The sequence below is a fragment of the Myotis brandtii genome, unplaced genomic scaffold, assembly GCF_000412655.1.
Source record: "Myotis brandtii unplaced genomic scaffold, ASM41265v1 scaffold242, whole genome shotgun sequence".
In the NCBI taxonomy this organism is placed as follows: Eukaryota; Metazoa; Chordata; class Mammalia; order Chiroptera; family Vespertilionidae; genus Myotis; species Myotis brandtii.
The window spans coordinates 409,264-437,202 of NW_005359149.1; the positions used below are offsets into that span (position 1 = coordinate 409,264).

At 46.2% G+C, this 27,939-nt stretch overlaps 1 protein-coding gene and 1 long non-coding RNA gene across 3 annotated transcripts in view; one reads left to right on the forward strand and one right to left on the reverse strand.

The window, feature by feature from the left end:
- The window catches only part of MYZAP (myocardial zonula adherens protein), a 72,540-nt gene extending 57,688 nt beyond the window's left edge, over nt 1-14,852 (reverse strand). The window contains exons 1-3 of one of the 2 annotated variants that reach the window (XM_005866999.2): nt 14,777-14,848; nt 3,741-3,896; nt 478-570 (exon numbers count right to left, since the gene is read on the reverse strand). In XM_005866999.2, the coding sequence (XP_005867061.1) occupies nt 478-570; nt 3,741-3,896; nt 14,777-14,791 (264 nt within the window). In that variant the 5' untranslated portion in view covers nt 14,792-14,848. Of the gene's footprint in view, nt 1-477; nt 571-3,740; nt 3,897-14,776 lie in introns of both variants that reach the window. The other variant, XM_005867000.2, reaches the window with a different exon arrangement.
- On the forward strand, nt 6,770-26,490 carry LOC106726234. The gene is made up of 3 exons (XR_001362263.1): nt 6,770-6,781; nt 13,251-13,257; nt 26,463-26,490. It is a non-coding gene; the product is annotated as an uncharacterized LOC106726234 (long non-coding RNA).
- Nucleotides 26,491-27,939: the final 1,449 nt, after the last annotated feature.

Consider the following 27,939-nt stretch of genomic DNA (forward strand, 5'->3'; position numbering starts at 1 on the left):
TTTCCACTGGTTACCGTTTACTCCTAGATATTTGGTAGGTTCTTTTTGTTGTTCTTGCTGTTATTTCTTCTAACTGGTTGGTTTTTAGACACTGAAACCTCTTTCTTTGTATCTATTAATTTTTCACCCTGCTACTTTACAGACTTCTTTTATTGTTTATAGTAGTTTTTTTCATTGAATCACTTGGACTTTCTAGGTATATAATCATATAGTTTATAAATAGTGATAGTTTTACACCTACCTATCTAGTTTTTATACCTCTAAATTTATTTATCTTGTTTAATTCCACTGGCTAGCACCTCAGACACAATGATAATTAATATGGTGACAGCTGGCTTCCTTGTCTTCTTCCTGAACTTGGAGGGAATACTTTGATATAAGGAAGAGTATTCTTGCTCCGAACAAAAAAATCCTTTAAACGATAACTTTATTCTGTAATAAAATCCCCTCCATAGGCCCACCGAGACATTGACTTACTGACAGCTCCTGGGTGATCTGCCGAATCTTCTGTCTCATTTCATCATAGTCTCCGTACATCCGCTTCCTTACTTTTTCCAAGGTGGCTCTCACCTGCAGCCCACAAAGATGCTGGTTAGAGAGCAAGCTATAACGTTTTCATGTGAGATTTCCCAATCTTTTAAGAAATCCTAATAAGAAAAGGGCCTCCCACCACTACAACAATCTTAAGAACAGGACAATTTGGGAAATTAAGGAATAAGATCACTCCTGATATCTGGTTAGAAACCAAGGGTATTATATTATATTAATAATAACAACATGTTATGATTATATATAATTATAATCATTAACAAGTATTAATTATACAAATAATAAACCCTGGAGAGAAAATGCTTTGTTGAAATTCACCCATCACCTTCAAACCACAATTCAGGCAAAGTCCACCCCTTTTCCTATCACACGTTTTTTTACAAGTAGAAAAATTTTAAAAACTTGTCAGCAAACACACAGATGAGAGGACCAATAAGCAAAAGCAACCTCTCATTTTCCCTAGCTCTGCTCTGACTGCCAATTAAATGTCTGGAATATAATGCAGGGGAGTATGAGTCCTGGAAAACCCATAAATTTGGAAGTCAGTTCCCCCAATAATCTGGTGCCCCCAGGATGGGCAAAGCACTCAAGGATCTGCAGAGAGAACAGGGAATCTCTGGAGCTTCCACCACAGGAAGGGCTCAAAGGTTAGAGTAACCACAGGCATGCAGGGGACAGCAGAGGGTACTCAATCTTGAAGTTGCTTTTACAGAATTAGCTCGTTTTAAAATCAGACATGTTTATTAGGGGTGACTGGATATTGGTGGAGATTTGGGAGGGCAGTTAAGATGCCAAGTCTTCCCCAGATGAATTCTAATAATAGTATACTTTCAACAAAATAGAAACAGATTCATAGATACAGAGAATGACTGACAGATGTCAGAGGGGAGGAGGTTTGGGGGCTATATGGAAAACATGCAGTACACGTTGGTAGTTACAGAATATTCACGGAGATGCATATTACAGCACAGGGAATACTGTCAGTAAGATCACGATAACTATGTATGGGGCTAGGTGGGTACTGGAAGCAGCAGGGGGACCACTCTGTGAGGTACACCATTTTATAACCACTTTGCTATACATGTGAAGCTAATTAGAATAATATCGAATGTAAACAATAATTGAAAAATAAAAATTAATAATTGCCTACTTTTCTGCCATTAACTACAAACAATTTGGGGAAATGGGGCCAAACTCACTACTTTCCACCGAGGGCAGGCAGAACGTCTCACCCGTGCCCTGAATGTCTCGTGCTGCCCACCAGTGGGGAGTGGGCGTGATCCTCAGCTGGGTGGCAAACACTCAGGAAGCCAGGGACCAGAATCACAGCGAGAGAGGACAAACCATCCCATAGACACGCGTAGGAATGAGCAGGCCAATGATGGATTTGAAGCCAGCTATCAAAAGGGGACCTGGAGACTACTTTTAAGTTGCAGAGCACAATGGAGGTGGGCACTTCAAGGCAGAGCCACCCCTGTGAGCTGGGCTCATGTCATCCTGGTCCACAGCCAGCCTGCACCTGCTGTCTTTGTCTTGAGTGATTTGCAACTCTCCACCCTGCTGAGAAGATTCACCTCTGAAGCGGTGTCATGTTATCTGGGGCGTTTCAATAAAGGGCCAAGCATTTCCATGAGAAAAATACAGAAGGCTACAAATGTCCAAGCTGCTCCTATACAGGTTTTGACTTTAAGGGTCCCTCCCCAGCTCCATGATCTATGCATGAGCAAACTGAAGCCTAGAGAGGGCTCAAGGTTGGCTGGGCCAAACAGAGAGCTGGACCTTGAACCAAGGCCCATGAGGTACTCCATGGCCCCACAATGCCCTGCTGCTCATGAGCACCTCTAGTCCATGGGTCAATGTTTAGGGACCATAAATGTCACAGAAGCTCATTTTCTCTCTATGTAATCACTCTAGCTTGGTCAACAAAGGCACTGGTCAAGCTACAGAAACCAAAGAACCAAAGAGAAATGGAGATATATAGCAGATAAATAGATACAAAAATTTTAGAAGGAAATGCTCCAAAATGCTAACAACTGCTCTGGTTGAATGGTGGAACTATGGGTGATTTTGTTTTCTCTTTATTACATTTTTGTATTTTCCAAATTTTCTAAAACACACATACACACACACACACACACACACACACACACACATGAATTAAAAAGATTAAAAATGTAATATTAAATTCAAAGAAATGGCATTGATTGGTCTGGATTTAACAATGTCTATTGGGTTGACTTTTCAGCATCTGTTTCAAACCAACTGATTGGTCTTAACCAGCCACAGTCATGCCATTCTCACACCAGTGATGGGTTCGGGAATGGGCATGTGACCCAGTCCTGGCCCATGAGACATAAGGAGAAGCCTAATGGAGGCCTTTAAAGAATGATCAGAGATGAGAGATTCCTTTCCTTCCCCAGACACCGTCATGTTTTCAGATGACCCTATGAGCCTGAGGCTGAAGGAGGAACGAACCAAGGGAAACTCAGAGAAATAGACCAGAGCCTGGAAAATGCCATTCCTGGAGCCACCTACCCCTAGACTAACCCCCACATGAGACAAGTTGCCCTTCTGAGTTGGCTTTTCCGTTACCTGCATCTAAAATCATCCAAATTTATACAGTTGTCCAAACTCATGCATTAGGAATGTCCAATAGAACAAGCAAAACCAATTAAGAGCCCCCATACTATACACCAGTGGTTCTCAACCTTCCTAATGCCTTGACCCTTTAATACAGTTCCTCATGTTGTGGTGACCCCCAATTTCATTGTTACAAATTGAACATAATTAAAGCATAGTGATTAATCACAAAAACAATATGTAATTATATATGTGTTTTCCGATGGTCTCAGGCGACCCCTGTGAAAGGGTCGTTCGACCCCCAAAGGGATCGCGACCCACAGGTTGAGAACCACTGCTATACACAAAATAAGAAAGTCGCTGGTCTCCTGGGCAGTCTTACTAAGTAACACCCAGAAGCTCACTGTAGACCTCACTGAAGAACTACATCTGTACTCTTAACAGGACCATAAAGATATGTAGAAACATTCCCATCCAAAGTGATGACGCTAAGAATTCTTCCAAAATACGTGTTACATTCACATCAATGCTCCAACTCCACCCTCTTGCATGCTACAGAGAGAGTATAAACCAGAAACAAAACAAACAAAAAAAATCCTTAAGTGACTCACATCTTTGATGTAATTCATCTCTTCTTTCAGCTGATTGGTGGACCACCCGTACACCACCATTTCTTTCTGCTGATTTTGATCTGATCTTCGCACCACGCCATAGACAACGCCCTGAGGAAGTTTCCTGGTTGGCTCCCCATTGCTTGGGTCAGGATGCTGGAAAAGGGTAGGAAAAGAAAAAGGAATAGTGACGCTTTAGGTCGTGTGAAGAAAGCTGTAACAACAGGTCCACTGTATATGGTTATGCGGGCTGTGCCCAGCACTGGTTTGCCAGTCTCTGCTCACCAAGTTTCACTGGGCCTGGGGAGAGCCTGCCTTTACCCTGGAGGAAGAGTACCTTTCTCTAATTTCTCCAAGGCCTTGTCCATCCACCTAGAAGTGCATCTGCAGGGCTCCATCTTCCCAGAGGAGCCTTCTTCTAATTCCACAAAAGGGCTAGACTTGTGTCGTCCCCAATAACAAGAGCAAGTGTCTGAACTCTGACATTCTTGGTAATGCTGTTTTCCCTTATACCAGTTGCTCTGTGTGCCTTCAACCTCCTCACTGAATGTGTGGCCTGAAGTGCATGGGATTGAGATACCTGGGGGGAAATGTTGGCCACCCTCTGGCAGCCAAATTGTCCTCTGAGGTTCGGTCTGACCCTAGGACCAACTCTGAGAAAAGGGTACAACCTGTAGGCTGAGTACACACCTGTTGTGACTATTCATGCAATATTTCCAAAAAAAAAACCAGGCAGAGGGGCGTGACCTTACTGCAAAAGTATCTTCCCACTTTAATTTCTTCAGTTAAAGTTTTGATCAGCTTTGGAATGCAAATACCTTTAGGAAGAAGTAATATGCCCAAGTCCTAACATACCTTTCTAGAATGAAGGCTCAAGAAGCAGGAGAAAAAGAAATTAAGACTTGTGGAGTACATACTATAAGCTAGAACTGTTCCTTAGCACACTTAATCCTCACAGCCACTCTGAGACATAGTGATTGTCTTCTCTACTTTACAGCTGACAAAACGAAAGTAAAACTAAAGTTCAGAGACACATTAGTTAAGTCACATATCTAGATTCAAACCCGATTCCATCTGCACTAAGTGTATCTCCCCACTCGCAGGCTTTGTTATATGTCAGAAGACAGAGTAGGGGTCTCCCCAACATTGAAAGGAAGGAGCAAGAAAAGAATCAAGACCAGGGACTGAGATTTCACAGACAACCTGGTAGAGCCCCAGCTGTCCCGGGGGCTGACCCTGGAACTTCAGCAATCACAGCGCAGAAGCCTGGGTCCCATCGCGGCCACTCCGCTTTCCCACTCATTTTTAGGTCACCTTTGCATAAATTCTTCCCAGGTAAATATGTTTGACATATCAAACTGTCATTTGCATTTTAAAATCATTCATTTGTGGAAGAATAAGGAGTACTTTATAATCCCATTCAAAATTTAGAAAAGTCTAGAAAGATACATGGCAAATGATTAATAGTGACGACCTCAAAGGAAGGACAGCAGGTGGTGCAGGGGAGCTAGAGATCAGGATAACTGTCAGTTTTTTACTGTGTACCCTTTCGTATTGTCTGCTGATAATGTGAGCTTTTAAAAAAAGTACGACAACAAAACATTCATTGCTTCCTACCCTTCTGCACATACTTGGGGAGAGATGGGATATGAGGAACTGTGACCCTCTACGTTTGATTCTGGAAAATACTTCCAACTGAATCCCTCACCCTTGTCCCACAGGCATTGATGAACTCTAGAAATTGTCCATCAAGTTGAGGTGAATGGACTGTTAAATGGGTCTTGGTGGAGTGACAAGCTGGGGTTAGATATCCCTGCTTTACTAGGCATGGAATTAGGAAGAGGAAACGCTCTAATGAAACTCCCCCTGTACCAGGAAACAAAAGCATGCTCTTTCAGCCACGGACCCCACCCGGTTCCTGCAAAACAAGCTGATGATGACATAAGGCTTTGGTGAGATGCATTTCTGCAAAGCACACCCTCCACGGGTGGATTAGCATCCAGGAAAACGCTCAGGTGGCTGGACACAGAGGACTCTGCCTTCCTGCCCACGAGGGGAAATGAGGGCCACCACCACCATGAGGAACATACCAACAAGGCCAAGGACAGCGGGGTCTGCGAAGCACCGCTATAGGGGTCATGGATCTAAAAGTTTTGCACATGGAAAGATATGAAGATCCTTTAAGTAAAAAATACTAATTTTCATATTCCCATTTTTTGTTTTAAAAATGTGTGCTTGTGTGTATAAAACATCTAGAAAGATGTAATTCAGACCTTTAATGCCAGTTTCCTCAGTAAAACTGGATATCATTTTTTTCTCTTTTATACTCTTTGATTTTGGGGGCTAAAAAGGCATTATGTTTGAATTAATAATTTTTATTTCAATTTTCAAAGAACTAAAAATTATTACGAAATCAGGGTGAAAATAAAACTAAAGTTCAGAGAAGTTAAGTCACACATCTAGATTCAAGCCCAGTTCCATCTGCTCTAAGTATATCTCTCCACTCGCAGGCTTTGTTACATGTCAGGGGACAGAGTAGGGGTCTCCCCAACATCGAAAGGAAGGAGCAAGAAAAGAATCAAGACCAGGCCACTGGGAAGGGCCCAGCCCAGGACTCTGTTCAGGAGCAGGCCCACCCGCAGGGGCCACACCACAAGGAGAGGGCTCCTGAGGCCGTGTGAGGAGCTGCTGGGCTGTGAAGGGAAGGGGAAGGAACGTTTATGAAGAAGGAGAAGGGGAAAACATTTGTTGTCTAGTCATTTTATTATACAATATTTTTTTAATACATTTTATTGATTTTTACAGAGAGGAAGGGAGAGTTAGAAACATCGATGAGAGAGAAACATCAATCAGCTGCCTCCTGCACACCCCCCACTGGGGATGTGCCCGCAACCAAGGTACATGCCCTTGACCGGAATCGAACCTGGGACCTTTCAGTCCACAGGCTGATGCTCTATCAACTGAGCCAAACAGGTGAGGGCATTATACAATATTTTTTAATCCTCACAATAACCCTCCTATGTGATTTTAGTGCTTCCAAGGTGGCAGCATTCAAGTGCCTGTCTATGTCTCGTCAAATGTAAGCTCTTCTTTGACTATAATGCTTTCAACGTAGCCAAGAGTCAGGAGAGGAACTGGAACTCACATCTCCATGTGGCAGCCCAGACCTCAGGGTCCTGGGCCTTTGGGAAGAGGTGGGCCCAGGATGGGGAGGCTCTCCTCCAGCCTCCTATGGTCCATCTCCCCCTCAGCCTCCTCCCCATTCCAGCCTCACTGCCTCCTTTCTGTCCTTTTATCAGCCACCTTCCTTCTTGCCTCAGGGCATTTACACGGGCTACGCTCTGTCTGCAGGGCCCTGAAAGGCCCTCCCTCAAGGTCATCTTCACTGGTCCTTCCACCTGCTTGGGTCTCTGAGATATTCACAACCATAATGAAGTGACTATTAATATTGTTATATGAGGAAGGCCTGCTCCCCTATCAACTGGAAGCTCCAAGAATTCTAGGGGCCCTTTTTGTCTTCTTTTCCACTATAATTCCTGGCATCTAAAACAATGAGTTTCTAAATAAATATTTGCTGAATGAAGAGGAAGGAAGCTTTAGAAGTTGAAAGAGGTTCTGGGAATTACCCAGAGTGTGTGCACAGGGTCCAGCTGAAAGAGACAACCTTGGGTCCTCTTAGATGGCGGAACAGGGAGCTGATGGCTTTGCCTCAATCATAAATTTGATATCCAGTAAAGCTGCAAAGGAGCCGAGAGTGCTATCATTTTTACCAAAATGGGAGAATACAGAAAAAAAAAATGAAAAGAGTGACTTTTGGCACTATATGACTAAATTTTTCTCCCCTTATATCCTTTAAAGTACCTCCCTATAAGATAAATATTAACTTTTTTGGCGTGAGAATAACATCTACACTAATAAAAGAGAAACATGCAAATTGGTGTCACTCCGCTACGCCCACTAGCCAATCGGATGAGTATGCAAATTAACCCAACAAAGATGGCGGTTAATTTGCATACACAGGCGCTGAGCGAAGACTGAAGACAACGTAGAAGGATGCCAAGCGCTGCAGAAGGGAGTGAAGCTGTGGAGAAGCAAGTGGGGCGACAGAGGCGGAAGCGAAGCCCGCCTCGGTGGGTTTTCGCTCCCTTCTCTGCTTCGCTCCGGCCGCAGGAAGCCCTATTCTTGCAAGAATCTTCTTGCAACAGGCCTCTAGTCCTAAATAATAAAGAGGTGATATGCAAATTGACCATCACTCCAACACACAAGATGGCCACCCCCATGTGGACACAAGATGGCCAGCATGGGAGGGCAGTTGGGAGGGACCGGGTCTGCAAGGGAGGGAAGTTGGGGGCGACCAGGCCTGCAGGGGAGGGCAATTGGGAGGGACCGGGTCTGCAAGGGAGGGAAGTTGGGGGCGACCAGGCCTGCAGGGGAGGGCAATTGGGAGGGACCGGGTCTGCAAGGGAGGGAAGTTGGGGGCGACCAGGCCTGCAGGGGAGGGCAATTGGGAGGGACCGGGTCTGCAAGGGAGGGAAGTTGGGGGCGACCAGGCCTGCAGGGGAGGGCAATTGGGAGGGACCGGGTCTGCAAGGGAGGGAAGTTGGGGGCGACCAGGCCTGCAGGGGAGGGCAATTGGGAGGGACCGGGTCTGCAAGGGAGGGAAGTTGGGGGCGACCAGGCCTGCAGGGGAGGGCAATTGGGAGGGACCGGCAGGCAGAAGCAGTTAGGGGAAATCAGGCAGGCAGGCAGGCAAGTGGTTGGGAGCCAGCAGTCCTGGATTGTGAGAGGGATGTCCAACTGCCCATTTAGGCCCGATCCCGGTATTAGGAGATAGCCTTTATCTTTCAGAGAAATACAATTAACTAAATATTTATGACATCAGAATACAGGGTGGAGGAAGTAGATGGGGTGTAGACAGGACAGGACTTGCTGGGGCTGGGTGAAGGGTCAATGATTCATTACACACTTTAGTCTCTTCTTATTTGTGTTTGAAATTCTCCATAATTAAGTTTTTTAAAACTTCTTTATAATGATGCTTAGTATTTAAAAAAAAACAAACAAACACTAGGCCTACTAACAGTCTCCAGGGCATGAAACAATACTAGGCAAAATCTCTGAAAACAAAAGCCCTAATAAATGCATGGAATGAAAAGAAAGTTATTGCCAAAAAGGGAAAAGGAAACAACCAATACAAAGGCCATCCCAGAATCCCTAGGTGAAATGCAGCAGAATTAACAACAGGCATAATCATTAAAACATAGACTGTTCCCAGGGATATACTCATAGCTTAAAATTTACTTACAGGCTCATGATATGGCTGTTTTCCCTAAAGATATATTTAGCAACCAGTGCCTTAGAAAGAAGGAGAAACCATAAAAAAGTAACTCAGCCTAATTTCCTGCTATATGGGCTTCAGTGAGGCCAGTGATAGGTGACCATATTTGATCTTACAATGAGATAAGCTCTCCTGAGGCAGAGACAGTATTGACTGTCTTTGCTGCTCTATCCCTGATACTCAGCATAAATAGATGCTCTAAATACGTTTTGAAGAAAGGAAGACAGTAGAATATTTAGAATCAGGTCTATGCCAGAATATTTGGAGTGTTTGGTCATCTCAGACACTGATCTGTGCAAAGGAAGAAAGTCCTTGGACAAAAAGGGTTTGGGGGGTGGGGGATAAAGAACAGCAAAAACACAATTTAACATAAATCCAAACTGACAGTGGTAGCCGGCCACAGCCAACCCCTGGCCCCAAGGGCTAAGAAGGCCAGCTGGTCCTACCTCCAGGCTGCCAATACAACAAAGATGGACCACAGCATGAATTGAATGACTTGTAAACTAGAAGTTGAGGGACCTCGTCTTCCAGCCAGAGGGCAGCAGCTGACCCAGAGACAGCTGAGTGCTGGGGCACTGGGCATGCTCTCCATCCTCAGGCAGCAGGCACTTTCAGGAATGTGGCCTGACCTGTCTGACCTGTGCATCCATCTCGGCAAATTATTGGCCCCTGGTCATTACTTACACTTGACACTGTTTTGCCTTCTTGGGAGGAAAATGAACATGACAGCTGAGCCACAGCCTATCAGAGAAATAGGGAAGGGAAGGGCCGCCCAGGCTCCTCAGAGAAATGGAAACCTTTGGCTATTGAGATATTTATTTCTGACGATCTCACAGACTGAATAGAGACCGCTTCCTAAGTAAAATCATGCTTGGGGGGGGAAAAAAACAAAAAAACCGACCACTTTGAATGCTTACCTATGAGAAGAAAAAGAAAAACTTCTAGCCACCCAGAAATGCCAAAGAGAGTGTAATTCTAATGATAGTGTCCTGATAGGAGGTAATTTCTTAAAGATATTACTTTACAGCTCTGAGCAGACAACAGGTGCTTAAGCCTCACAACCCAGAGAGGTAGGGAGGGGGAAAGAAGGACATGGGGGAGAGTGATCAGGAACTTCTTTTCTGGATCCCAATGGTGCAGTAGACACCTTAGGTAACCTTGACTGATTAAATATCCTAAACAGACTTTTCCTGATAGGAGAGAGTGTACAAGTTGGCATTCCCATGGCAAAAGGGCCGCGTCACAGATGCCAGTTGTAACTGCAAATCCTCTATGTGTAAGTTATTTACTTCACTGAGTTTCAGAGTCCTGAACAGTAAAAAGGAGATAATGCCACCAATTTCAGCAGGTTGCTCTAAGGAATTCACAGAGTAACATATATGTAAAACAGCCAGCATGCAGCGGCCAGACTAGTACTGACAGATTCTGATATTGGTAGTGGTGTCTTTACATTTCTGAGGATCTGCGTTCCTACTCAAGTCTACATGTTTCTCTGGATGCTTCTGTCTGTCTGTCCACCTCCCTTTCCTTGGGTCTTTTTGCTGCTACCATCACAGTCATCAAATTGACTCACCTCTCGACTTGACTTGGGAGAGAATCACAGAGTCTCAGAAGTTAGAAATATGGAAAGAGTTGCAAACCCGTCCCTCCTCAGCATCTGATAGCGCTGTGGGGCCGCGGGGACGCTGCTGGGCAGCTCACCCAGCCTGATCTATGGAAGCCACAGCCACTGCACTTGCACTTTTACTGGTGGCACCTCTCTACATATTCACTGGTTCTAGGCGAATGTTTCCATTTGCTGGAAGAGGAAACGGAGGCCTCTAGAGATGTCTTGACTGGCCCAAAGGTTGGTGAGGGAGCCAGGACTAGAACCCGGGCCTCTTCCCATCCTCCCAGGGCCACTCTCTCTGGGAGACACGTAGATCCTGCACGCTATCAGCAGGGCAGCCCCAGCCCCACCCCCACCTGAATCATGACAGCACACTCCCTCACCTGGCAACAGCCCGTGATGTTGTGTAAACAGTCACACCAAGTCAGGAACTCAGGCTTATTCACCCAGGGCTCTAAAGGAAAGGGGACTATAAAACCCAAGGGCAAGGGTTGCCTCCTTTTCAACATTTTATTAGGCTATGAAAACTCCCGACTTTTCCTACATATACATATACCTGCTCTCCCTCACTCAGAGTCCTCAAAGGTCTAGAGAGAAACAGATTCTTTCAAAACACAGGTCACTAACGGACACCTACGATGGGGGTATATTAAGAGCTACTGCAAATATTATCTGCTTCAAACTACTTTGTCAATTTGCAAAAGGCTTCACCATCACAGACTCAAAATCAGCAAAGTTCAGATCACATTCTCAAAAATTCAACTGTACGGTTGAGACCCTGATTCAACATGGTAAGGCTGTAATAGTTGGTGTTGTGTCTGTCTCTTACTTCTCTATGTGTAAGAGTATGTGTGTTACCTAAGAATGCACTGCATATAGATTTGGATAGAAATATGGATATGTGCATTCACGAAGTTCTTTGAAAAATCATAGGCATTTAATTTCAAAATTATCTACCACCAATATTAATTTTAATGTTGAACAATTTTATAAAGGTTATATTCCACATTTACCAATTTCTCAACATGAACTGTGTGCCTACAAAATAACCAACATTTCCTCTCCTAAATTATTACTGATTTTTTAAAAATATATTTTATTGATTTTGTACAGAGAGGAAGGGAGAGGGATAGAGAGTTAGAAACATCGATAAGAGAGAAACATCGATCAGCTGCCTCCTGCACACCCCCTACTGGGGATGTGCCCACAACCAAGGTACATGCCCTTGACCGGAATCGAACCTGGGACCCTTCAGTCCCCAGGCCGATGCTCTATCCACTGAGCCAAACCGGCTAGGGCTATTACTGATTTTTTAATAAGCAAATAAAAGTCCATGGCTAATTCATCTGAGTTGTTAGTACAATTTAAGGTGATTATATTCTACAAAAAAACGTATTATGGGTTGAATTGTGATATACAAATAAATGTATATCAGTGCCTAATCCCAGATACCTCAGAATTTGGCCTTATTTGGAGCTAGGGTCAAGTTAAAATGAGATCATTAGAGTGGGCCTAATCCTGTATGATTGGTGTCCTTATAAAGAGGAGAAAAATGGGATGCAGAGACACACATACACAGGGAAACGCAATGTGAAGACTGGAGGGATGCTGCCACAAGCCAAGGACTGCCGAAAGCCACCAGCAGCTGGAAGCGGCGAGGAAGGATTCATCCCTAGAGACTTCAGAGAAAGCATGGCCCTGCTGAGTGACACCTTATCCCAGACTCCCGGCCTCCCAAACCACGAGCCAATAAATCTTTGTTATTTAAGCCACCCAGTCTGTGGTCCTTTGTTATGGCAGCTAACCTAGGAAATGAATACAAAGCCGCATCATCATAAACAACAGCCATTCATTAAGCACAAACTATGAGTAAGGCAGGTGCTAGGCTCTAGGGAGAAACAAAGACACCACCTCATTTCTCTATGTGTGTAGATATGCATAAATACATGTTGTGCACAAATTTCGCAGGAATGCGTGTATAGACATGTGGGAGTTCTTAGCAGCAGGTGACTAGGTGCCAGGTGAGGGGCAGCCTGTGAACCTGTAATTTGAGACAATCAGCGAAGCACAGGCAGTCGGGGAGTTCTCGGGGAAGCAGGCCTGAAGGACAAGGAAGAGGTCGATAAACTGAGAAATGACGGAAGAGACCCCAGGCCTGGGCGAGGGCCTTAGCAAGGGTTCTGGGGAGGAAGTAGATGCCACGGGTTTGGGTTTAGATAAGTGAACCTGTCCAGTGAGGGCAGACCAACCAGGAAATAAAAAAGGAGATAATACTGACTTGGTTTCAGGTGGACTGAGAAGCACTGGCCAGCAGGCTCCGAGTCCTGCTACCCAAACGGGGGTGCCACACTGGAATCAAACCAAAATACTGGTATTTTGGCATTTGTGTGTGTGTTTTTACAACAAAATATAGTTATTTTATTTAAAAGAAGAGATATTGTGACCTTTTTCATCTGTCCTTTGTCTTCATTTGCCATTTTATCTGAGAGGGCCTACGCCCAAGACTGAATTTCTCAGATAGGTTGTTTGGGGAAGAAGGTTCCAAAACAACTAAATTTTCCTAGAGAAGAAGGGTCAGGCTCTGAGAGAGAAGGGGTTTGGCTCTGGAGGAAATATAGGGAAGAGTCAGACTCCAGTGAAGGACAGGGAGTTGGGTGCTGGCACCAGCCTCCCCCACTCCCGCCTTCTCTCCCCCACAAACCCCCACACACTGTCTTTGTATTCCCCGTAATGCCCTGCCCCATTTCCAGGATGACTCCAGCAGAGTCCCCTGGAAACAGATGACACCCACATGGCTCTGAGGGAAATACATACGCCGAACAAACCTAAGACAGGACAGCCGTTCTCGCTGTAACTGGGGAACGGGAATGTGAGATGCCCTGGCGGCCTGTGGTCAGGGTCAGCAGTTTCTGAAGGGGTGTACCTGTACTCCATTCAAATTTAAATGAAGCCCAGAACTTTATGGGCAAATATTTTCATATAAAACTATGAAATCCAGATTTCGTATTTTAATGCTAAAAATAATGGCAAAACTCTAAAATATCTGTACCCTGTACATAAAAATACCACCATGTCGAGAACACTGAGAGCCAGTGAGGCCACCCACAGGGCAGGGCTCAGGAGAGCAGAGCTGGCGGGGTGGTGGGCCTCCCCCCAGAGGTGGCTCTGAGCTGTGTAAGGATGAGTTCTCGAGGTAAGGTCGTGCAGGGAGAAGGGGCCAGGCCTGGTGGTATGGGCAGAGGGATACTCAGATTTATGGAAAAGGACATCATGACATCAAGGCTATGCAGCAGGCACAGCCCAAGAGGGTGGGGGAGATGCAGGCCCGGCAGTTCCAGGAAGGGGACCAGCTCCAGGAGGGTCCGAGCGAGAAAAGCAAAGAACAAGAATCACTGTTCTGGGCGTCGAAGGGAAGCAATCTGGCATCCAGTCACTGCCACTCCACTCCGTTTTATAGGCCAGACACTGAAGTGGGCCCTTGGCCTATATGAGCTCATTTACTCTTTACAACCAGATGTTATTGTGCCTGCTTGAAAGATGAAGAAACTGAGGAGCAGAGACAGTATTTGAGAGCTCACCTGAGGCCTCAGGGCAGTTAACATCATCTCTAAGAGAAAGAGTAAAAGGAGCAGACAGCCTCCCACATCCACCCCACAGCCCCATGACTCCAGAAAAAGACGCTGCCTCTGTGGTGCCTGCCCCAGAACCTCCAGACACACCACCGGGAAGCTAGGCAGCATGGACCATGTGCCACACCCATCCGCTGCGAGGAATCCTCTCTCTGGTGACGTGGGAACAGTGGACAGAAGAACGGCCCCACTGGCAGTGGCATCTACGTGTGGCCGGCCACTCCATGTCACCTCAGGTCCTCAAAGTACACTAAGCATCTTCCGTGGCTGTGGAAAAGGATAAGGCCCAGCCCTGCGCTCAGCCGGCTGCAGCCCTAGCAGGGCCCTGGAAATCCTCCGAGAAGTTTCGCTTCATCAGAAGCCACTTGGGCCATTTACATCTTCCTGCCTCCACATCTCAGCAGGCTGCAGTCCCCAGCCTTTGCACACCACAGACCCCCCAAAAAAACCAAAGTCATCTCACCAGAACTCCTGGCATCTTGCAGGTGGGCTACGATGTCCCAGGAAGGGGCTGCCACACGGAAGGCACATCAGAGGAGGTGGCACCCCCAGGGCCTCCTCGCCGGTACCTGCCTCTGGCTCCCAGTGACTTCACACCAGGAACCCCACCAGGACTGGTGACGAAATCACCCAGAACAGCCTCACATTTACCACCAGTGCCTTCGAGTGCTGCCACCACCCAAGGACTTCAGTCCTGGGGACACAGCCAGCCCCACCTCCTCCTCTCTACCCCAGTTCTTCTGCAGTGAGTCACCACTGCATCACAGACGGGCACTCCAGCTGCACAGCTGGTCCACCCAGTATGAGCGGCATCATGGCACGTGATCTATGCCTGCGGTTTCTGCCCTGTGCTCCTGGAGTTCTCAGGCAGGAGGGGGCCCGGGGAGCAGGGCCAAGGGACACTGGGAGGACTCTGGCCTTCACCATCATCATTTTTGCCTCGATTATATATAAGGGCTCGGGATAACATTTTGATCAGAAGGGGGAAAAAAAGAGGGTCCAATTGCTTTAAAACGTTTGAAAAGCACTGTTCAAGACAAATAGGCAAATCAGTACACAACTTGGTTACCAACTCCCACCTGACCGGGGGGGGAAAGTGCCTGTTTCTCTGGGAATGCCTGGTTCTTCCTTAGCGGTGACGACGTGCCCTCCAGGGCTTCCCACTGCCCCAGTGTCAGCCCCCAGGAACCCTTCACAAACATCCCCCCCAGGCCTGCAGCACAGGTCACTCCAACAGAGCAAGTCCCCCACCTCCTCCACCATGCACAAGGGGACGGCCACCAAGGCCCTGTCCTGTCACTCACTCATTTGGGACCCTTTTCAAAAAGTGCTTCTTCTGAGCCCAGCCAGTGTGGCTCAGTGGTTGAGCATTAACCTATGAACGAGGAGGTCATGGTTGGATTCCCAGTCAGGGGACAATCCCCAGTAGTGGGGAGATATATATATACTTTTTTTTAAGTGGTCCTTCTGAGTCCCCACATGCTAAGCTATCCATGTGCCCCTGGCAATAGCCCAGGCCCATTTCTCTTACAAATCTATCAGCTCTAAAGGGGACAGACAGGAAGGGGTCAGAGAGGACAGAAAGGGGACACACACTCCCAGCAACAATAGGGTCCCACTCAGTCCTGGTTACCAACAAGGATCTAGTGCAGCCGTGGGCAAACTACGGCCCGCGGGCCGGATCCGGCCCGTTTGAAATGAATAAAACTAAAAAAAAAAAAAGACCGTACCCTTTTATGTAATGATGTTTACTTTGAATTTATATTAGTTCACACAAACACTCCATCCATGCTTTTGTTCCGGCCCTCCGGTCCAGTTTAAGAACGCATTGTGGCCCTCGAGTCAAAAAGTTTGCCCACCCCTGATCTAGTGGCTAAAGCCAGGCTACCCCTGTTCTCTTTTGGTTACAAGCTTTTAGCCCCAAACCTTTTCTTTGGAGAATGTTCAGAGCTAATTATCCCAATGTGTCTTTTATAGAGTTTTTTCATCCAGGATCTAATCAAGGTTCACCTATTATATTTGACTAGAGGCCCGGTGCATGAAATTCGTGCACGGGTGGGGGGGTCCCTCAGCCCGGTCTGCACCCTTACGCAATTCGAGACCGCTGGCTCCTAACCGCTCACCTGCCTGCTTGTCTGCTGCCTAAATCCGTTGGACATCCCTCTCACAATCCAGGACTGCTGGCTCCCAACCGCTCGCCTGCCTGCCTGCCTGATTGCCCCTAACCACCACTGCCTGCCAGCCTAATCACCCCCTAACTGCTCCCCTGCCAACCTGATCGACGCCTAACTGCTCTCCTGCTGACCCGATTGCCCCCAACTGCCCTCCCCTGCAGGCTATCTTATGTGTTGGAGTGATGGTCAATTTGCATACTGGTCATGACTAATTAGCATATCCGGTCGTGACTGTGAGGGCATCATGATCAATTTGCATATTACCCTCTTATTAGTATAGATGTTAAGTCTCTTTTATCTCCAACAGATTCTCATCTTTTTTAAAAAATAACATTGAATTTATTAAGAGATTCTGGCCAATTGTTTTGCAGATAGTCCCATGTTTGGCTTTTTCTGTTTCCTTATTACTAGGTTCAGTTAAACAAGGTTGGCATGAATGTTACATAGGTAACACTGAGTACTTTTTACTGGGACCACCTCAGAAGTCACATAGCATCAGGCCACCCCACTATTGGTTACTAAACTGGATCATATATTGATTGACTTCAGAGAGGTAGAGAGAGAGAGAGTTAGAAACATCAATGATGAGAGAGAATCATTGATCAGCTGCCTCTTGCCTCCTACTGGGGATCAAGCCCACAACCTGGGCATGTGCTCTTGACGGGAATCAAACCCAGGACCCTTCAGTCCACAGGCCAACACTCTATCCACTGAGCCAAACTGGCTAGGGCCCTCTGTACTTTTTAAAACAGCAAACAACCTGTGAGGCCATGTGACTACTGTTCCACAATAATCACTCACCTATTAGTTTTTGCATCTATTGATGACTCAACCTAAGAATTACAAAACAGATTTTCTAAATGTATCAGCTGATGTTCTATAAAGAATAACATCAGAGAAATCTCTCTCCTCTCTCTCTCTCTCTCTCTCTCTCTCTCTCTCTCTCTCTGTTTCTCTCTCTATTTCTCCCTCTTTCTCTCTCTCTCCCCCTGATTATTACGATACACTCATGAAGATTGTTTTTTTATCATTCAATGTGTCATAACCCATTACTGTCATTCTATTTGGTGCTCAAATGTTCCACGTTTGCCAGTGAGAGCCCTTTCACACCAGCTTCTGGGTCCTTTGCTATGACCCCATTCGCCTTTGAGTGCTTCCCTTGCTTTCTAGCAGGTGATGTCCCAGGCTCACCTTGTACTCTCCCTGCTCCAGCCTGGAACCAGCTATTTTACAGGATCCTTCCAGCGGGACTCATCCTCTCTTTTCCAGCAGATAAGCAACTTCACATTCTCTCACCTTGCTCTAGTCATAACCTCATTTTCTTTCCTCCCTGGTCATTCATCATTCGCATGAGCACAGATGGCTCTTTGTCCTTGGCAGCAGGTGGGGAGAAGAAGGGTGTAAGAGAGGGGAAGGAGAGACAAAGACCTACAGTAAATTTGAGGATGCTATCAACTATTTACCAGACAAGAAAAAGGTTCCTTTTTTATAGGTAACCACACAATTGGTTGTTTCCAAAGCATGGCTTGTATTCTGAGATGGTATTGTCTTATGATTTCATGTATAACATTTATATTATATCATAGTTTATTGTTTTATTTTACACTTATATAAAATGCATGCAGAAGAAAACCTACTACCCACACCCTGGTATTCCTGTCCCCTTCTCTTGCTTAATTTGTCTCCATCAGCACTTACTACCTTCTAAACTATAAATGGTGCTTCATTTTTAAATTTCTGTTACTCTCCCAATAGAACTTATATTAAGTTCTGTGAATGATGGACTTTTTTTTTTGTTTACTGCTTTGTCCATTACTACACTCACAGTGTCTAGAACAGTGCCTGGAATACAGTAGGTACCCTATAACTGTTTGTGAATGAGAAAAATGACTTGCCCAGGACCACAGGCCTCGAGGTGAGCAGGATCTGCCATGTACCTGTAAGCCTCTGCTCCATGTCACCCCCACCCCAAGCAGTCTGTTACCCCCTTCCCGTGTTCCCAGAGCCCTTCTTACACTTCTAGATGCTGACATGAAGTATCACATCATCACTGTTTACTTACACATCTGTCTCGCTTGAAACACTGCAAGTTTCTCTGAGGCAAGGACAAGGTCAGACTTATCTCCATGGCCCAGCACTGAGGACAGCAGCTGGCACAGAAATGCCTGCTCCCTCCGACCTGCAGCCAAGTGCCCTTGCCCTTGCCCTTGCCCCACACCCCAGAGCCTGCTGGGCTTCTCTCAGCAGCCTCTCCACAGCGTGAACTGGCTCCAGCTCCAGCTGCACAGAAAGGCCAGGCCCCACCGGCAGCTCACAATGGGCCCTTTGACTCTACCGGGCTGCACTCTCTCAGGAAAAACACGTTCCTGCCACAGCACCTGTCACTAAAGCCAACACAGAACCAGTGTTCATCAGGAAGCAAGGGCAGGGGCGGGGGCAGGCAGAGCCAGCGGTCAGAGTGGTCTGGCCCCTGGAGGACAGACGGGGTGCAAGGTGGAGAGCCCTCCATTCAGCAGGGCTGCTGACACTCGGCTCTGAGTAGCCTAGAGAGATGACGGGAGGGGAAGGGCCCAACATAAAAGAGTGTAAAGAGCACTTGTCAAAGCTTTGCCTCAGAAATGTCTTACTTGCTCTTTTCTTTCAACCTTCTTCTCACTTTCCTCAGCAACGGGACTCTCGGGAGGTACGGTCAGCCGAAGTCTGCAGACATTTGCCTGGGAGAGAGAGAGGAGAGGCCAGTTGTGAACCTGCGTTTGGGGTAGAAAGAGCTGGGCGATCTTGTGCTTCTCAGAGCCTATACCCCTACTCTGCAATGAGGGTGATCGTTCCAACCACACAGGGGACTGAGGCAAGACCAGCCTTCACCTGCCCGTCGCCGACACTCACCACACTGCTGCTCAGAGCAGGGAAACCACTGAGTGATTTCCTAGTGTTCCAACAGTTTTTTTTAAACAGCAAATAGTATATATAGAATAACCTTATTTCACATGCATAGTCCAGAATACAGCTAGAGGGATAGAGGCCAAAATACACACAGTGACGACTGGGGTACGAGGCTGCTTTCTACTTGACAATATATTGAATTTTTACAATAAACATGTACGTTTAATCACAAAGTTTTTTTAAGTTTATACAATCATGTTCATAGCTTCATCATTCACAATAGCAACACAAATATCCATTGATGGATGAGGGATAAATAAAATGTAGTATGTACAGAGGAAGGAATGCTATGCAGCCTTAAAAAGGAAGAAAATTCTGACACATGCTACAACATGGGTAAACTTGAGGATATTATGCTGGGCGAAATAAGCCAATAATACAAATTCACAGAGACAGAAAGCAGAACGGTGATACCGATATAGATCCTATAATAACCCTCTGATTGCCCGCCTAAAGGACTTAAGAATGTTCACGTTTCCAGACCACCTGACATCCATTATGCCAGAAGCTGAAGAGAGAAGAATGAGCACTTATTATGTAATGGGTATGAAGTTTCCATTTGAGAAGAAAAAAAAAATTCTGGAGACAGATGGTGGTGGTGTTTGCAAAACAATGAGAATATACTAATGACACATGTTGTCTATTTTACCCTTATGTCACAGGCTGGTCCCGCTGTGACATTTCCCAGGGAGAAATGGTCCAGCCATTAAAAAAGCCCAAGGAGCCTGGCCGGCATGGCTCAGTGGTTGAGCCTCGACCTATGAACCAGGAGGTCACTTTTGGATTCCTGGTCAGGGCACATGCCCGGGTTGGGGGCTTGATCCTCAGTAGGGGGCATGCAGGAGGCAGCCGGTCAATGAAAAAAAAAATTTCTCGCTCTCTCTCTCTCTCTCTCTCTCCCCCTTCCTCTCTGAAATCAATAGAAATATATTGGGGGGGGGGGAGCCCAAGGAGGGTTCCAGAAGCACCCAGAGTACCCAGCCCACAGCCGCGCAGGCTCAGCTTACAGGAGTGCTGCTTGGCCCTGTTATGGATTGACTTGTGTCTCCCTAAAATTCAAATGTTGGAGTCCTAACCCCAGCACCTCAGGAAGTGATCTTATTTGAAAACAGGGTCCTTACAGATGTATTACGTTAAAACGAGGCCTTTAGGGTGGGCCCCAATCCACAATGCCCGATGTCCTTATGGAAAGGGGAAGTGTGGAGACAGACAGGCATGCTGGGAGGACACCATGTAAACATGCTGAGGAGAGGAGCCTGGGACAGAGCCCGACCGACACCTTGGTTTTAGACTTCTAGCTCCAGAACTGTGGGACAACACATGTCTGTTAAGTCACCTGGTTTGTGGTCCTTTCTACAGCAGCCCCAGCAAACTAAAATACCCCCAACCTGATCTGCAGGGTCCTGGGTCTGCACTGACCCACAGGGTGGGCTCTGAGCAAAAATGCCATGTAGCCGAGAAGCCCAGGGTGGGATGGAAGAGGAAAAGGCCATTTAAGTCAACCTGCCAGCCTGTGGAGGAATGAAGTGAAGAAAACCAGATGAAGTCAGTACAGCTAAGCTGACTTAAAACAGAATCTGTATAGTCAAGCTGGCAAAACTGGTTCTGACCAAATGGGCTGAAGCATGAGGAATTAATTTTATTTTAACTAGCCTGAGGACTTAAACTTTTGAACTTTCCAGGTGTGCATCAATGCCTTGAGATAGATGTAGATATAGCTAGAGATGATAGAGATAGAGATAGAGATAGAGATAGAGATAGAGATAGAGATAGAGATAGAGATATACAGATCCTATAGATAGCCCTGTGATTACCTGCCTGAAGGACTTAAAGAATGTTCAGGTGTCCAGATCACCTGACCTCCATTATCCAGACAACCAGGTATCTGGAAGATTATTATCTTGGACCAATCCAGGGGCTAATAAGAATGTAGGGCTGATTCTTCTCAAGAATGCAACTTTTACCATAAAAACTCTTGACATTTCTTTCTTCCTTGGAACACTCTGTTTTAACTTTGCCATTTTTAATTGTAACAAAGCATCATGATTCATTTACGCTTGGTCAACACTATGAAGGAAACCCCACAGCTAACAATGTAACTGGCAGATGGGTGCCCAGTCTGGGGGTAACATTTTCTACACGTGGGCATTTGGGACACGTGTTAGTTCTTCTACATACACCATCACCTCCCTCCGAAGCATCCCATTTTGCTGCCCAGCATCTCTAACCTCCAGGTAATGAACTACCATTGAAGTATGGTAGCAATCATCTCGGGTAGAAACTATAGTTTAACTTTAACCCTGCTGTTTGGTTTCTGTACTTATTTGTTTGCTAAAATAATAGAAAAGTTATTTTGATTTTCTGAATTATATAAATTATCCCATTCGATTAAGATTGTAATGTGAATATCCCATGGGTTGTGGTCATACTGGTCTTAGAAAACACATTTTCCTTTACCTGGGAAGGACAGCACAGTTATCCCAAGGTCAGAGGGCTCCAGTTAACGTGTCCCTGTTGACTCAGTGTTCCAGAGACCCAAAAACTGTAATTTAGATAACATGCTTGTCTGACCAGGTTCCTCATTCCAGACCTGAGGGCTCTAGATAATGTGTTTCTGTCAATTCAGTGATCCAGAGACCCAGAACTGTGATTTAGATAACATGCTGCTTCTGCTTCTGTAAACTGCTTTTTGCAAATCAGGTTCCTCATTCCAAACCCTGGGATGTAATCAATACCTTTGTGATCTTTGCCTATATAAGTTTAGTGCTTCTGCCATCTTATCACTATGAGATTTGGGAGAAGAGCGTAATGGCCCCTCATAGTCCCGGACTGCAATAAATGTGACTCTTTAATTCGACTTCTTGAGGCGTCCTTCTGTGATTCGCGGGGTACATTACAACACCATGTTCCCTCAGACTCTTACCTAATAGACCTAGCACTGCCCTTGGGGACTGCAGTACAATTCCCTTTCTCTAGACAGGCCTCCTATCCTCTGAACCTCTTTTCCTCTGGATTGAACAATCCCAGTTCTTTCAACCACATAATTTGATTTCGAGATCTCTCTCCATCCTTACTCTCCTTAGGGCAAGCTTTGTCCCCCAATGGTCCCAAGGCTATCTGCCTCTTATGTGGCTAATTGTGTACCAAACCTTCAAAACTTGCTGCCAGTCATGTTGGCCAAAGAGAAACCAACTCTACCACAGGTAATTCTCTTAGCTGATCGGCAACAACACTAATGGGAATCTTAGTTCCTCCAGAGAAAGGCAACCCTCTGACTTCAGGCCACTTGAACTGGTTGAAACCAGTTGGCATTTACACAGACATCAAAGTGTAACTCAACCAGATAGGCCAGTAACGGCGAACCTTTTGAGCTCGGCGTGTCAGCATTTTGAAAAACCCTAACTTAACTCTGGTGCCGTGTCACATATAGAAATTTTTTTTATATTTGCAATCATAGTAAAACAAAGATTTATATTTTTGATATTTATTTTATATATTTAAATGCCATTTAACAAAGAAAAATCAACCAAAAAAATGAGTTCGCGTGTCACCTCTGACACGCGTGTCATCACTGAGATAGGCAATCCAAGTCTGTGATGCTCAATAATCTTCACTGATAGGCTGGATCTAATCCACAGTTTAATTCTGCAGAGAAAATAAGGTACTTTTCCCCGGTACCACATCCCTCACACACACACACACACACACACACACACACACACGTGCACAGGTGGACACACGCACACCCAGGTTCCAATACCTACCCTCTGTGTTGACTATGGGACAGTTCTTTGAGCTCTCTGAATCTCAAGGGCAAAATGTGAATAAAAGAAAGATGTCTGGCACATAGTAAGCCTCTATCAACATCAGGGATTTTTATTATTATCTACATAGTCTCCTCATCCTACAAGTTCCAAAATGAAATGAGCCTACTTGGTCCTACAGCTCTGCTTTCCATGGAAATAATGATTTGGTCAGTGGATCTAGTGGGCATTAGAACTGTGATTTTTTGTTTGTTTGTTTGTAAGTCAATTGCCCCAGATGGGTAATCCTTAAGGGCAATAAACTACAAAACTGAAGAGGCAACAAGGCCCAGAAGGGTCCCCAGGGGTCCCCACCCCAAGGTGAGATGTCCCCTTCCTCAGCTTGAACCATTCTTCATCTGCCCACCCCAAACTTTGATATTCCTCAGCACACTTCCTGCAGCTCTCGCAGAGCCATGCCCTATGGCATACAGAGCCGCAGGGTAAACAGAATGCAATTCCCTGAACTATCAGTTTTACCTGGTGACAGATAATGAATTAAAATACAATGAACCTCAAAGATATCTGGCAGTTGTAGAGTGCCCCTGGATTGTTTACTCTTATCATTAGAGGTGCTCTGATGGGACCCTAAGAACCCTGCTAGCATTCTTTAATCAAGGCTGAGCCAGAGCAATTTAAACCCAGGAACAGGACCAGATGCCTTCCTAATAAGACGGCCAAATATGTTGTCAGGTGAAAAAAAGAAAAAAAGCTGCATTGAAATAATGTTAAGAATAACCCCATTTTTGTTTGTTTGTTTGTTTAATCCTCACCTGAGGATATTTTTTTTATTGATTTTTAAAGAGAGAGGAAGGTGGGGGAGAGAGAGAGAAACCTCGATGTGAGAGAGAAACCTCAATTGGTTGCCTCTTGTATACACCCCAACCAGGTACTGAACCTACAACCTAGGTATGTGCCCTGACCGGGGGAATCAAACCCACAACCTTTTGGTGTACAGGACGACAATCCAACCAACTGAGCCATCTGGCCAGGGCACATTTTTGTTTTTTAAATACACTCTGATCACTGGTGTAGATTTATATGGGAAAATGTCTTTAAGGAAACACAACCAACTGGTGATGGTGGTGGTAGTCTCTAGAAAGCGGGATTTTGGCAGTTTGCAACTGTTGCAAGTTTTTTAATTAAAATAATAACAGTATTAATGATAGCACTAATAAAGATTGAGAGCAATGCATCAGAAAGATAGGAGGAAAGATATCAACCTTTCCTAAACCCACAGGACTGCCTCGGGAGCAGCAAAAAGGACATCTCAGTGGTCTGGAAGGTACGCCGAGTTCCTCAACAGAAGCATTATGAGAAGTAACCCCTGAATGCACCCATTAGGTGGACCTGGTGTGGTTTACCTCTCCTTATTCATTTGTTTTCAGGAATCCACTCGTGGGGAAATCTCCCCCTGAGTAAGAGCAAGGCAAATCTCTCAGCATTTGGTGATGCTGATCTCGATGGTTTCCTGAAACTCAGATACACAATAGTCAGAGCAAGTCAGGCTGGCAGTACCTGAGAGGCAGGTAGGGTACTTTATTCTCAGGGGTTCCCACAGCGTCCGGCTCAGCCTTGTGTTCTGAACAGTGAGGAATGCTGAAAATTACCTACCCTGAATGCCACTGCTATTGGGCCAGCCACTCCTATACGTGAGGGTCCCCTCCAGTGCATAAAAGCAGAAAGATGGACTCAGTGTATTTGATCACTCAGTTACTGAACACCCACTACTTGTAAAGTACTTTTAAGGGCTCTGAGGGTCCCAAGATGAAAAAGAAACAGCCATGCCCCCAGGAGCTCAGAATCCAAACGCACACCCAATCAAGGCAACCAGCAACACTTAGTGTCACCAACACAAGGTCCTGAGGGACAGGACAGGTTGGTGAACTCCACTTCCTGGATTCTAATATTGGCCCCGACACCTACTAGCTCTGAAGCCTTTGGAAAGCTACTTGATCTTCAGCGTCAGTTACCTTGGTTGTAAAACAGAGCCAACAATACTGCAGCACCACTCTCTTAGGACTGTGGTGAGGATTAAGTTAGCGAATACATGTCAAGGGCTGAGAACAGCGTCTGGCACATATTAAGCCCCTCTGTAAGCGTCCTTGGTTACTATGGGAATATAGGAAAGAGAACAATCATCTTACCTGGAGGCAGGAGCATATATGGAAAGGCTCCTAGAGCTGACATTTGTACTGGGTATAGAAGCACAGAAAGAACTTTTCAAGTCAGTGAGGTTTGGAGAACTCATAGTCCGAATAACAGACAACTACCACACAAGGTGTTTGCTCCAGGCTGGTCAAAGGCGCAGAAGCTGGCCTGTTCTAGGAATGGTAAGTGGGCCAGCAGCCTAAGCTAGAGTAGAAGAGAAAATGGGCAAATAGGCAGAGGCCAACCTCTAACAATCTACAAATGGCTGCTGCAGAAGCAAGGCCTCTAATGGAAGGCTGGGCGCCATCGCTGGAGGAAGGAACTAAAACTCAAACCTGAGTTCAGTGATTCGATACGGAAGGCTGGGCGCCATCGCTGGAGGAACTAAAACTCAAACCTGAGTTCAGTGATTCGATAGCAATTATTCGGTACCTCCTGTTACGTCCGCACACTGCAACATGGACAGAAGGGGAAAATGGAGAAATCAGGCAAGCTGTGTACCCTCATTGCATTGGTAGCCCTTACAGTGCTTAAAATAGAATCAACACAACATAGGCCCTTGCTCAGTAAATACCAGTATGGATTTCTTTTGGGGCTGAACTAATACGCAGTAAGGAGAATATGCCTGAAACTCCCTAGAGAGCCTCCCACATTCTTCAAACTAACCCCCATGGGAAGGAGAGCAAGGGAAGGGCAGACAGCATTCAAGCCACCACCACAAGCATTCAAGCTTTCGCCACAAGAAAATACACAAGCAAGCCCTTGTCTGCAACTCAGGGTTCCTGGAAGCTAAGCCTGCTCTCTGGGGCTTGTTTCTGACCCCTTTGTGGAGGCAGAGGGCTGCAGATCTACATGCCATTATGCTCTCAGCTTCAGGCACCTGGGCTCCCTTGAGGAAAACTATCCATCTCACATAAAAAGGGGTGGAGAAGATGACCCTGAGAGGTGACAGGTGTTCTAACCCATTTATGACCATGGATTTCCCTAAGGAAATTAGCCAACTGCATTTACATTTCTCTCAGCCCTGGTCTGCGCTGTGACTGTGGGGCCCTTGCCCAGCTCCACCTAACGAGAGAAGGTGTGGACCCTGTGGCTGTGGCGGGAGGATGGATCCCACCCCTTCTCTGCTCAGCACAAGCATAAACTCTCCAGAAAGCTCAGGCCAGTGTGGGACAGGGCATGCCTGTTCTGGAGTAGGCCTCTTATCTCTGCTGCGGCCCTGAACTTGAAGGCCTGATTATCTACATCAGGGTGGGGCAAACTTTTTCTGTAAGTACCAGAGAGTAAACATTTAGGTTTCCCAGGCCACTATAAAAATTATGCTTAGCTCAAAGTATACAAAATAGGCCAAGGACTGGCTTTGGCCCATGGGTAGTAGCGTGCTGACCCCTGACCTATATAATCGGACACTTTTTCCCGTGTCAGGGCTGGCTCCAGACAAAATTCATAAATAGGAGATGTGACCTCTCTCCCTGTCATGCTGGCTCACTTCTGTACCAGCACACAATGTGCGAACGCCAAGATCAGGGAGAGCACGCAGGTAAGTGAATGCTCAGAGAGATAGAAGTGTGACCTGCAGTGTATGACTCCCCCACCTGTCCCTCCCGACAGCCTGGCCCTTCCACGAGGCCAAAGGGACCTTCCAGAACACTGTCCCCGGAGTGGCGGCATTTCCACAAAAGCTGTAAGGGGAGAGCAAAGCTGGAAGGAGGAGTTGCGATCCTTGGCTGCACGCTGAAGTCACCTGGGGAGCTTCCTGAACAATACGGATGTTATTCTCTGCTCTCTGAAGTTCTTGTTTAAAAGGTCTGGGGTGGCGCCTGGGCACAGATACTCTAAGCTTCTTGATGATGCTATGTACAACCAGGGTTGAGAACCACTGACTTAACCAAAGGAATGAAACTCCAATTATGCAACAGGATGAGGTAACTGCAAAATTGGAGGCCTTCCCAGAACTGTCAGACTCCTCACCTGGACCAGCACCCCCATCCATGTGTCACCTGCTTCCTGCCCAGGTGAGCCAGGGCTGATGGGCTGGCTTTACTCCCAGCTACTCTTCCTGTTTTTCCCTTTACCAATGCAATGCTAAGTGTGGCTCCTTTAGGACCCTGGTGACCGCCTCTTTTTAGGCACCCAGTACAGCAGGCCTGGGGAGGGAGGGTCCCTGAAGTAGTTGATCGTAGGTGATGCAAACAATGACAGGGTTCACAAGCCTCTCGGGGCACACAGAAGAGGAGGGTTCAGGGTACACTTCCGGGAGATGACCCTTCATCAGAGGAGAGGCACAAAACTGGCAGCAAGGCAAGGAACAGCATGGAAAGCTTGGGGAATGGCGAGCAGTTTGGAATATCTGGGACAAACATGGGGGGCGGGGGGAGGAGACAGGGAACGAAAGGCAGATCAGAGGGACCTGGATGCTAAACTAAGGGGTCTGTAGTTTCTCTGGCAAAGGGGCCTTCTAGAACACTGTCCCAGGAGTGTCTGCATTTCCACAAAATGAGGGGGCTCTTGAAGCAGGACTCGGGTGACTGAATTTTGCATTTCACTCTGGCCTT